Here is a 12,330-nt window from a genome sequence, read left to right on the forward strand (position 1 = left end):
GCCCTTCCGAGGAACTAAATGTCCAGTGGTCTCTGATTGTCTTGCCATTTTGGGTGTATTGCGTCTTATTGGCCAGCCACCAGGAGCTTTAGGATACCACTGTGGTAGACTCTGCAGAGCAAAGGTGCCCTAGACTGCTCCTTGATCTGCAGTATTTCTCTCTGATGGCTCTGGGGTTACAGTTAGCCATGCTCTCTGGAAGGATCAGCTGATGAGCCAAGGAGCGTGAGTCGCCTATGAACGGATATTCTGCGCCCTGCCACCTTGCCCTCCAGCGTGTTCTCCCCCATGGGAGCTGGGCTGAGGCGCTGTTCCCGCCACCTGTAGCCGGTTCCCGAGGCTTTCTGTGCCAGCGATGCAAACCAAGACTCTAGATGGGCCATGGGGGGTGTGGAGGGGCTTGGTAGAGCCCCACAAAGGTGGGGGAACCCCCAGCTTTGTGTTCACCTTTGAGCAACATTAAGCCAATTCATTGAAAGCCCAGGACAGTACTTGGGAAATGCTCCTATTTGGTCTTCATCCAAGCAGAATCTGATTTGGTATCTCTACTTTTGTTACCATTATGTTGGCATCTTTTATGAGCATTTCATAAACAGAGCCAAACAGGCCATTTAGGAGGTAGGGAATGGATTATTTGTTTAGTACCTACCCCGTTGAGCCAGAAAAAAAAAGGGGGGGTGCACAGCAAAATCAAGAAACAGATTATGGCTGCCTGGTGCTGTCTGAAGTGTGACTCCCCTGCTTGGTACCTTTCCCTGGTCGTTTTGTGTCTCCCATCTCTGTCGGGAGGATGCTGTCCGTGTCATCCTTCTGGGGGCTCTGTGCTCAGGGCGAGGGGCCCTTTCAGGTCTCGGGCTTGAGTCCTTGGAGATTACTTACCTCCTCGGGTTCACTGTGGCATAGATAATGGTCCGCATGCACACAGTTTGAACTCAGAAGCTGAGGGGTGAATGAATTTCCCAGGGCTGCCACAACAAATTAGTACCAACTTCATAGCTTAAAACAACAACAGTTTATTCTCTGACAGTTCTGGAGGCTAGAAGTCTAGAAGCAAGTTGTCAGCAGAGCCAGGCTCCCCCTGAAGCTTCTAGGGAAGAATCCTTCCTTGGCTCTTCCGGCGTCTCGTGGCCCCAAGTGTCCCCTGGCTTGTGGCTGCATTGCTTCAGTCTCTGCCTCTATGTCCTTTCTGTGTGTCCCCTTGTCTTCTTATCAGGACACCAGTCACTGGATTAGGGCCCACCCTAAATCCAGGGTGAGTTCGTTACAGCTGCAAAGACCCTATTTCCAATCAAGGTCACATTCTGAGGGTCCAGATAGACATGAACTTTTAGGGGGACCCTTCAGCCCCTGCAAGAGGTTACAGTGAAAATAAGTGTCCCTTCCTTCCCAGATTCCCATAAGCAGCCGTACTACCAGCTTGTGAATTCTTCTGCGGATATTCGATGCAAATATAAACAGATACATGTGTCGGAATAAAACACATTTTCTTCTGCACACAGTGACTTGTAGGGTACCCAGTGTTCTATAGCCTAGCGATCTTTCTAGAGACTCTCCTTCCATTTTGCTCCTTTCAATAGGTGTGTGTTGTATATTACTATGTTCCTAGAGTGTATCTGGTGACGGACATGCAGGTTGTTGTGAGCAAAGAAATTAAAACAGCCTCTTTTTCCTTTTTTGCCCCTCGCCTCCCCCAGATGCTGCCCTGCAGGTGGACATGGTGGTCCCCAATGCCACAGTGTCCGAGAAGGCAGCTTTCCAGCTGGACTGCAGCATTGTTTCTCGGTCAAGTCAGGACTCCCGCTTTGCCGTGGCCTGGTACTCCCTGAGGACTAAAGCTGGAGGGGAAAGGGACGGCCCTGGCCTGGGCGAACAGGAGGAGGAAGGGGACGAGGAGGAGGAGGAGGAGGAGGAGGACCCAATGGAGCGGATGGCCCTGCTGAGCGTGGGCCCAGATGCCGTCTTTGGCCCAGAAGGCAGCCCCTGGGAGGGCAGGCTTCGCTTCCAGAGGCTCTCCCCGTTGCTCTATCGGCTCACGGTGCTGCAGGCAAGCCCCCAGGACACAGGGAACTACTCCTGCCGAGTGGAGGAGTGGCTGCCCAGCCCTCAGAAGGAATGGTACCGGCTGACGGAAGAGGAGTCGGCCCCCATCGGCATCCGGGTTCTGGACACAAGTGAGTTTGCCCAGGTTGCAGGGGAAGGATGTCTCTGTTGGTTCCAACCGTTGGTTCCAGCGGTCTGGAAGAATAAAATCAGAGCTCGATTATGGGTTAATAAGCAGTTTTCCCACTTGTCATAGGCATTTCGACTTTGCCATGCCAGTTCGTATAGTTGACCCTCAACTGAGGATAGGAGTTCAAGTGAGAACATACCATCCAGTAATCTTCCTAATCAACTCGATGTTCCACCAGATTCTATTTTAGTAAGATTTCATTATCCAAGTATCTTGTGAGATGTTACAGCGTCACTCTTTAGAATATCCAGCCTAGTCCTACTTTAGCCAGTTAGCGTGTTTCAGACTCAGAAGGGGGACAAAAAAATGAAGCCCGAGTGCGTCGCTGCTCTGTTTTTCTCAAGTTCCTGGCTCGTGTGTATTTTGGAGGGTGACTTGGAGGTTGAGCTGGATTCTGCACGAGTGGCTGGGATGACCAAATGATACTGCAGGGCCCTGCTCACCATCAGTGGCTACTCCAGAAAGGTCCAGAGCTCAGAATTCTCATCACATCAAGGGACTCCATGGCCAGAGACTGGAAGAAGTAATTGCTGACCTAAATGATTTTTTCTCACAAGGCACTCTTTTAAGTTGCCCTTCTGTCCAAGTGTGGCATAGAGCAGACTGAAGATGGCGTTTGTCACCGTAAACTTGGCCTGCAATGCAGAAACAAAAAATCTGCTGGAAACCGTAACCTCTCTTCCGTTTCAGCCAAAACTTTTTACCGGGTAAATTGATTTGAGGTTTCTCGTTTTGTCAGCTTTTTCTTTTCTTTGACTACCTCCTGTTTAGGAGATGGAACCATTTGAAATCGAAGTTTTGTTTTTTTTTTTTTTAAAGATTTTATTTATTTATTTGAGACAGAGAGAATGAGAGAGAGAGAGCACATGAGAGGGGGGAGGGTCAGAGGGAGAAGCAGACTCCCTGCCGAGCAGGGAGCCCGATGCGGGACTCGATCCCGGGACTCCAGGATCATGACCTGAGCCGAAGGCAGTCGCTTAACCAACTGAGCCACCCAGGCACCCTGAAATCGAAGTTTTGTAGGTCAAAAGTGGGGGACTATCAGCAATTTCATATACTTTGGAAATCTAATAAGTGTAAGTGCATGTTGAATATTTTAATAATACTGAGCAACAGCTATGCAGTAGAAATGAAAGCAGAGAAAAGCCTAAATCATACTCAGACACCCTAACAATCTACTGAATAACCCAAAAGTACAAGCGAAGGTGTTTAGACCACATTTTATCTGCCCACTGTGGATGTCCCTATTTAAGTTTCGTAGTACATAGAGGTCATCCAGCAGCCTTATTTTCCAGAGAAAATGGAAGGTCTCCTGCTGAGGTCTCCTACGCCAGAGCAGACCTCGACTGGGTCTGGGGTGTGGGGGGAGCGGGTTTCATTCCCTTCCATATCCAGGAATAACTAGCACTGAATTCACTGTGGACATTTGTAAATGGTCCATAATGGCATTTCAATTGATAATGTCAAGCAAGTAAGCATCATTTCTGGTAAAACTGCTCTCAGAAGCTGGCGGGGGGAGAGAACAGGTCCCGTCCCAAAGAAGGACGTTTGGAGCAGAACTGAGTGCATTGGGACATGTGAAGTATCACCGGGCAGGCAGTGCGGACTGGGGTGGTCAGCTGCTCCACCATCTAGATGCAGTTGGGTTCACAATCAATAAACTGTATTCGATTCTATGGCTCTCCAAGCACAGTACTGGCTCCCCGCGGGAGACGGAGGCATTGCTTTGAATGAACTTCAGCTGGGAATCGGAAGAGGCGCTGCTGTGTGAACAGGGCTAGGGGGGTGGTCTCCCCTCCCTTAGCAGCAGCCAGGGAAAGACAGGGTGGGGGCGGAGTTGGGTTGGGCTGGGCGAGGGCTTCGGGAACGAGGGCCGGCGGTCCAGGCTCCCAGCCCTCACGGTCTTGCCTCTGTTCCAGGTTCCACCCTGCAGTCCATCATCTGCTCCAATGACGCGCTCTTCTACTTCGTCTTCTTCTACCCTTTCCCCATCTTCGGCATCCTCATCATCACCATCCTTTTGGTACGCTTCAAGAGCCGGAACTCCAGCAAGAACTCGGATGGGAAGAATGGGGTGCCCCTGTTGTGGATCAAAGAGCCACACCTCAACTACTCCCCCACTTGCCTGGAGCCCCCTGTGCTCAGTATCCACCCAGGAGCCATAGACTAAGGGGAGCCCAGCGGACCTCAGCCACAGAGGAGCTGAGACTCTCCCTTCCTGCCTCTTGCTCTGCGATCGCTCAGCAGACGGCACCCAACCTCTGGAGTGCTCTTGCCCGAAAACTGTCAAACTTGAGAAGTGTTCAAAGTCCCCGATCAGTCACAGAGACAGACTGCCTCTCAGTGGCAGTCCTGGTTGGTTAGCTGTTTTGGAGCAGATGTCCTTATCCTGCAGAATTAGGCTCCTTGTTTCTGTTTCCGGTAATGTAGTGAGTAGCTCCAGGTGCCATGTCTACTCACTGATTTATATAGTATTCTCATATAGATGTGACAGGGGTTCTTATTCTTTGTAATGGACTCTTTTTAAATCCCTTTGGTTTACCCTTTTTGGATTCCGTAACGTGACGGACGAATTTCTCTTTAAGGTACCACCGATGGCAAAAGGAGGGATGAACTTTATGGCGCAAAGGAATCTCTTCCAAGACTTATTGTTTTTGCGTACTTGAAAATGCTACCCACGGATCAGAACACACCCAAACGTTTTTTACTTTCTTAACGAGACTCGAAAATTGTGTGTAGTGTGGGCCCAATTTGTATCTTACCTTCTCCCTCAGCTGGAATGGTTGGAACCACTTTGTAGTAGTCAAGATGAAAGCATTGAATTTTGCTTCAAAGAACTGTGTACGTACAACAGAAATCCTGCATAACCCCATTAGGAGTAGATGGTGCCTGACCAGCCTGTCAGGGAGGCAAAGAATAGGCTTCATCCCAAGCTTGCCAAAAAAAACCCCACAAAAACAAAAAACCCACTTTGTTGGAGAATAAGTCAGAAGCTCCAAACAGCACACACTTTGCCAGCTAAAGTGGGCAACACACTGCTTTTAGCAGCTACTGACTTTCAGATTGATCAGAGCCAGTGATTAGGGAAGGAAGGACAAAAGGCTAGTTGTTGGCTTGATCTGTTCTGCACCAGATGTCTCTAACTGATAACTGTGAGTGGGTGGGCTTCTATTTTAAGGTGCTTTGCCAAACTCTTAAGGGAAAGTGGCCAGGGAGCCTGAAAAGGGGACAGTGCTGAGCTGACCACAAGGGGCCCAAGCAGCTACCCACAGGACACCACATACCTGGAGGGCACGGGGCGGGCTGACCGCTAAGCTCCCGCAGGGGTCAGTGGTGGGGTGGCGTAGTTTCCAGAGCCTGACCTTGGAGACCAGGGGAGGTATAACTGCCACGCTGGAGGTATGAAGACTAGGTTTTTCTTCTTCCCTCTGGGTAGATTTTCCTCAAAGAGAACGGTGTCTTTCTTATTCACCATTTCTGTCTGCGTGGGTCTTACTGCCATGAGAATATCTGCCCCGGAGAGGTCCAGACACAGCCCTTTTGTGACCCATTCAGAGGACCTAGTCTCAGCAGGAAGTCATCACATGGCTGTGTGGGTCTTTGCCTTCCCCTTTCTTAGATCTTGTTTGTGGTTTCAGGCGATTTGGTTGTTCATTGTTATGGTGGCTTTTCATTCGAATGCCCACTGAAGCCCAGCAGAGCCAGTGTCACCCTGTTCCTTTACACTGTGGGGCAACGTGCTTGGCTCCCCTGGCACGCCGTCGTGGGTCACAAGTGTTGCCTTTTGCGCACTCCATGGGAGGCGTGCTCATGCCCTGGCGCTTCTCTGTTTTGCTGGTTAAGAGCGCCATCTCCTTTCCTCTTGAACTTGCATCTTGACTCCCCAGGGAATTCCCAGTTTAGAAAAAGCCACCAGGGATTCTGGAGCTAAGCCTAACCAGAGAGATGATTGTTCTGAGGCTGAACAGACTCCCCGGGAGGCCAGGTGGGTGCCGATCCGTGTCGGGGTCGGTGGGGGTGCTCAGCGGATGCTCTGCTGTTGCGTAGTTGAGGGGAAGCAAGACCACCAACAGGCTTGTGGAGACCTGCCTCCCTTTCTTCCGCCCGCACCAGTGCTCTCCTATGAGACCGTGTGCAGGCAGCGCCACCTGCATCCCTCTGTTGCCTGATGTGCTCACTCCCATTTATCACGTGTACTGCATCAGCGCCTCGGACGTACAGAGTCCACCTGCTCGGCCGTGAGGGAAGAAGGCAGTCCTTTGCCCCATTTCTCCCTTTCCGGCGCCGGGGCTTTCGGTGGAAAATTGGCCCTCATTTGTAGCCTGTGTCAATGAGGGAAGATGACTTACTTTCCTCTGTGAGAAGGGGAAGATGCCAGAGGGCCAGCCGGGACTGGGCGTGTGAGGACTAAGAAGAGTTGACTTTGCACTGGTTCACAGCTATAGAAAAGTAGGTAATGCACGGAATTAAATATGTGAAGCAGTTGCAGAAAATTTGAAAGGAAGAAAAGAAACCGAAGCCAGTATTTTAACAATTGGGTTTTTGTTTTGTTTTGTTTTTGTCCCCATGTATTTTTTATTGGGCTGGGGGATACCATCCAAGGGTGAGCTTTTCAACTTTCTGTGAAAATCCCCAGGACCTTGTTTGGCCATTTCTATGGAAATGTGGTGTCAGATGAGTGGTAATGGTGCCCTCCAGTGGCTGGAGACCTCATTGTACACGGCCTACAGGAGTTCTAGGCCATGGACCAGGAGAGGAAAACTAACAGCTATACTCTTGACTTATCTACAGCTACAATGTTGCATTCATGAAAAACTACCCGGTGCTAGGCCCATCCCAGGACATGGATATGACCACACCCTCCTCCATCGGGGTGTCTCTGTAGCAGGTTTTCATATTCTTTTCAAACAATGGTTTCTCTGCGTTTATTGTTGAAAAAACAGGTAGGGTAAGGAAACTACCCATGCATGATGTAGAGAGCTGTTGATCTGTTTTTGGTTTGTTTTTTTTGTTTGTTTTTTGTTGTTTTTTTTTTTTTGGTTTTTGGTTTTTTTTTTAAAGGAGAACTATTTGTAAAATGTTGCACTAAAATGTTTTATATACACTTCAGAGACCTGTAGTAAATTATGTTGAAAATATGGCTGTTTGCAGTTACTGGAGCCCACTGTCCTTTCTCTTAACCAGCCTCTCTCCGTGAAACCGCCCTGGGAGCGTGGAGTTCTGCCCCTGGCATTGCGTTGGCCTGCTAGGCTCAAGGGTCAAGAATTGCAGCCTTTATTACCCCGCCCTGCCCCCAGCCTAAAGAGTGCCTTTGTACAAATGATGGGGGAAACAAAACAAAACAATAAAGGCTTTCCCAAGACGCTTTACTGCCATCTGCTGAAGATGATTCATAGTAAATGCACACAACTACCGTGACTGTCAAGGCCATGCTGCCCCCAGATCTGTGCACACACCACACACCTGGAGGCCCGATAGGCAGGTTCAGAAGGCAGAGCTCCTTAACCAGCTTTCCTTTTTAGGGGGACGGGACAGGAAGGGGTGGGAGGAGATTGATGGAGAAGGAGCACAGGAACGGGGAATAACCTTCCCCTTGGCTACAGAGGGCCTCCGCAGCAAGACCACACCACCTTTCCCAAACGATGGAGTGTTGTCCCGACCTGGACTTGTCAGCAAGCATTTTCCAGGATACAGGAACCGCACAGGAGCTGTGTCTTCCTGCTCAGGGTGCCTTCCTGCACAGCACGCCAGTCCACGTTCCCTGCGTCCCCCGAACGCTGGCGTGGTACGGAGGAGTTGGCCACTTCTGCAAAATGAGAATGATAGAATGATTAAAACCACAGCAGTGATACATGATCTGTAATTCTTTACATTGCACAGAATATGCAAAAGAAATATGCGGGTAAAAAGCAGAGGGAGGCGCTTCCTTTTCTCTTTAAAAATCCAAACCTTTCAGAGGCTTTAATCTGCTTTCCTCTGCTCTGCAGCCGCATCTGCTGCATCCTTATCAACTTCTTGCAGCTGCTGGCCTGGCCAGGAGTTGAAATGGGATTGTTTATCCCTTGGGTACCCTGAATGCTTCCATGTTATGTCTTAACGTTCTACTTTTGCCTAATTTTTCTCCCAAATGCTTTCTGCCAGGGAACATTTTTTTAAAAGTCTTTTTTTGTTGTTGTTAAGATTTTATTTATTTGACAGAGCAAGAGAGCACAAGCTGGGGGAACAGTAGGAGGGTGAGGGAGAAGCAGGCTCCCCTCCAAGCAGGGAGCCCGATGCGGGGCTCGATCCCAGGACCCTGGGATCATGACCTGAGCCGAAGGCAGACGCTTAACCATCTGAGCCACCCAGGTGCTCCTGCCAGGGAACATTTTAAAAAGGGAAATGGAGTATTGTGGAAGAAGATTACCCATCTACGCCTTTGGTGCAAATCTGCCCAGTGTTTATATAAGGGAAATGGATGTACATTTCCACAAGAGGCAGGGACAATTTCCATGTATGCAAGATTGGGAGCAGTGTTTTGCTCAGCTCTTCCTGGGATTTCTAAGCTTCCTGGGGGTAGTTCCAAGGTTGGCAAGAACTAGAGCCCGAGTACCAGAGATGGACATGCTAGGAAGAGTAGCTACCTCAGGCCACGTGAACAGGTTGGATGAGCCCTCCTTTCTTACCTCTAGTTCATGATTTATCTACAGTGACAAGCAGGTAAGACTAGACCTCAATACCGGCCACAGGATGAAAAATACATCCACTCTCCTTTTGGGGGCAAGTCTTCAGTATACGAATAGAGCCTTTTTGGCCCATTGCCTAACTCAGGTCCACTGTTCGAGCCACTTTTGACTCATAAAGTCTGCTGGACCATGCACAGAAGCTCCTCTAAAAATGCTTGGTAGAAGGGAGTACCTGGCTGGCTCAGCCAGTGGGGCATGTGACTCTTAATCTTGGGGTTTTGGGTTCGAGCCCCACGTTGGGTGTGATGTAAATATTTCAAAAAAATTGCTTGACAGAAGCCCAGCATTTCTCTTACTGAAGAAGCTGGCATTGCTCATTGGTCTTGGTCAGAGGAGCATCTAACCAAAGAAGACCTAACAAATCATTCCTCACCCAAAGGCTGGGGACCATGACTTGAGGCATACTTCCCAGCCCCACGTGACTGGGCAGAACTTTCCCCAGCCATGCTGGGTTGACAGTGCCTGCTGGCTAGTCCAATCAATAGCATGGCCGCCTATCCAAAAGTTGCATCCTGTTCCTGTATGAGAAGGTAAGAGTGGCACTTTAGATTTAACTTCAGTTGGACTCCCAGTTCTGCCCCTTACTGTGTGTCCTTGGGCAAGTCATTTACCTTCTCTGAGTCTCCGTTTCCTCATCTTTGAAAATAGGGAGAGCAAGAAGATTAAAATAATTCGGGTAATGCACTTTAACACAAGGCCTGGCTTGGTAAGTGCTCAGCAGATGTTTGTTGTTATATCACTTCTCAGTTCAAAAACGTTGAGAGGCTCTCCAGTGTCTAAAAGTTTGACCCCATCCTACCTTTCTCAGTTGGCCTGAGTTCCCACCAGCTCCGGACCGAACAGAAACTTGATTTTCTCACATTTTGTGCTATACACTTCACCTGCCTCATGTTCTCAATATCTACAAATGGTAGGGAAGGTTTTAAGGTAAGAGGCTTCCCGGTTCATGACACTGGTCCCAGAAATTTCACTGACAGAAATACCTTTTAAGATTTAAGGTATTTTTTTTTTTAAGTAGGCTCCCCACCCAGCGTGGAGCCCAACACAGTGCTTGAACTCACAACCCTGAGATCAAGACCTGAGCTGAGATCAAGAGTCAGGTGCTTGACTGAGCCACCCAAGGGGCCCCTAGATACCTTTTAAGACCTTATGCCTGACTTAAGAACTAATGAATTATTACAGTACAGTTCAACTGTCTTGAGTGGCCTTGTGATCCTCACTTGAGGAGGATGGAGATGACAGCAACAATAAAGCACATTTCCACTCGGTTTCACAACTGACGTTGATGTTTATAAGGACAGCAAGGTGTCCTGTTCACCTGAAGAGCTTCAGAGTTCCCTTAGCTCCCACAGCTGGGCAGGGGCAGTTCATGTACTTCCCTCTGAAAGGGGGCAGACAGGGAAGCCACGTGAGGAGCTGGTTCTGGGAGTCATTTGGTCTGGGGTCAGATTTGAGGGAGGACGAGCCCGTCAAGACGACTAGCCACTAGGGGGCGCCTCAGTGGCGCGGTCGGTCAAGCCGCTGCCTTTGGCTCAGGTCCTGGGGTGGAGCCCCAAGTCCCGCTCCCTGCTCAGCGGGGAGTCTGCTTTTCCCTCTGCCCCTCCCCCGGCTCGTTCTCTCTCTCTCTCAAACAAACAAACAAACAAATAAATAATAATCTATCTTAAAAAAAAGACTAACCACCAGCACGGAGTGTTCCAGGTGCCTTTCGGAGCTGGGGCGGGAGGTTTCGGAGGAGGCCGAAGAGTGAGGGGGCGACCAGACCTGACTCCTTAGCCTAAGGGAAAGTCCACAGCTGAGATGGAGGAAGAGGAAAACAAAGAGGAAACCGAGAAGGGAGAAACCCAAGGCTAGAAGTCCCAGCTCCGGGTTAAGAGAGGGGTGGGGGTGGGGGTGGCAGGCTTAATAAGGAAAACGTGGTCTGAACTTGACTGAGACCGGCGGGACCGGCTGCACCAGGTAACCCCGCACGTTCTAGCAGTTGCCCACAATGTCCCGTTTCCTTCTGTTTAGCATGTTGCTGCTGCTGGAAAACGCTGAAGGAAGTGCTTCGGAGCCTCCCAGTCCTTCGGCAGAGCTCTCCTGTCACCGTAGGGTCAAGCCCAGTGGGACGCAGCTTTGCGGGCGGGGGGCAGGGCCACAGCTTCCCCTCCCTCCTCCCCGACACCCCCAGTTACGGAGTTGCCTTCGTCACGTCCCAAACGTCCAGGAAAAGTGCTGGAGGAGCGGGAGGAACGAAAATAAGCCTGGTTTTTAGAACGCAAGCCACTCTGAAGGAAGAGCTCCGCAGAGCGGACGGGAGGCGGCGGAACGGCCCTGGGGACTTGCCTGCAGAGGAAGCAGCGGCGGCCGGAGCCCCGTGAGGGGCGGGGCCAAGGCGGCGCCGGGGGCGGGGCCGGCCCCGGGGTGGGGGAAGGACCGCGCGGGACGCTGCTCCAGAACTTACCAGGACTCCCCCGCGCAGTCCGGCCCTAGAGGCCCGCCGGACGCGCCATGACCGCCGGGAGAGCCTGGGGCTGGGCCGCGGGGGTCCTCGGCGTGGTCTGCCTGCTGCTCCAGTTCGGTGAGTGGAGGCCTTCCCCGGGCCCTGGCGGGGACTGGGCAGCGCCGGGGGTGTCGGTGTCTTGAGGGCTCCGGGGCTGGGCGGACGGGCGGGGCTCGAGGTGGCCACAACTGGGTTGGGGAGAAGAAACGCAGCCAGCCGGACCTTGTCCGGCCGAGTTGTCACTTCAGCAAGTCTCCCGTGGGTAGTCAGGAGGCAACCTTGACTTTAGGCACCGGAATCCGCGTTTGGAATAGGGACGGGACTCCGGCTCGCTCACTTCTCCAGTGGTTTCTTCTCTTAAGAATCCTTAACCCGGGGCGCCTGGGTGGCTCAGTTGGTTAAACGACTGCCTTCGGCTCAGGTCATGATCCTGGAGTCCCGGGATCGAGTCCCGCATCGGGCTCCCTGCTCGGCAGGGAGTCTGCTTCTCCCTCTGACCCTCCCCCTCTCATGCTCTCTGTCTCCCATTCTCTCTCTCAGATAAATAAATAAAAATCTTAAAAAAAAAAAAAAAAAAATCCTTAACCCCCAGATCCCCCAAGGCCTTTCACCTCTCCACCACCCCACACCTCCGGAAGGGTGTGCCTCTGCTGAGCCACTTGTCGCCCCCACCACCCCCGCGGGGTACGGTCGCCGAGCGCTTGCACGGCCTTTTCACTGCTTCCGCAGCCGGTGAGCCCTCCCAGGACGGCTCCCGGCAGCGGGTTCCACCTACCCAAAGAACGCGGCTTATCCGCGGCGCGCCGCGTGGGGCGCAGGAGCCGCCACAGCCGATTGGTTCCGCCGCCCCCCCCTTCCAACGCCGCGCCGCGTTTGAGTTGCGCTCTTGC

The 12,330-nt window shown here is 51.4% G+C and overlaps 2 protein-coding genes across 2 annotated transcripts in view; both read left to right on the forward strand.

Annotated features, from left to right (window-relative positions):
• Positions 1 to 5,064, forward strand: part of IGSF3 (immunoglobulin superfamily member 3) — a 91,158-nt gene extending 86,094 nt beyond the window's left edge. Inside the window, exons 11-12 of the mRNA XM_034990212.1 lie at positions 1,695 to 2,171; positions 4,150 to 5,064. Coding sequence (XP_034846103.1) covers positions 1,695 to 2,171; positions 4,150 to 4,400 — 728 coding nt within the window. The 3' untranslated portion in view covers positions 4,401 to 5,064. The remainder of the gene's footprint in view (positions 1 to 1,694; positions 2,172 to 4,149) is intronic.
• Positions 5,065 to 11,352: 6,288 nt separating this feature from the next.
• Positions 11,353 to 12,330, forward strand: part of CD58 (CD58 molecule) — a 39,589-nt gene continuing 38,611 nt past the window's right edge. The window contains exon 1 of the mRNA XM_034990213.1: positions 11,353 to 11,518. Coding sequence (XP_034846104.1) covers positions 11,449 to 11,518 — 70 coding nt within the window. The 5' untranslated portion in view covers positions 11,353 to 11,448. The remainder of the gene's footprint in view (positions 11,519 to 12,330) is intronic.

This window comes from Mirounga leonina, unplaced genomic scaffold (genome assembly GCF_011800145.1).
Source record: "Mirounga leonina isolate KUSES-001 unplaced genomic scaffold, KU_Mleo_1.0 Mir_507, whole genome shotgun sequence".
NCBI classification, from domain to species: Eukaryota; Metazoa; Chordata; class Mammalia; order Carnivora; family Phocidae; genus Mirounga; species Mirounga leonina.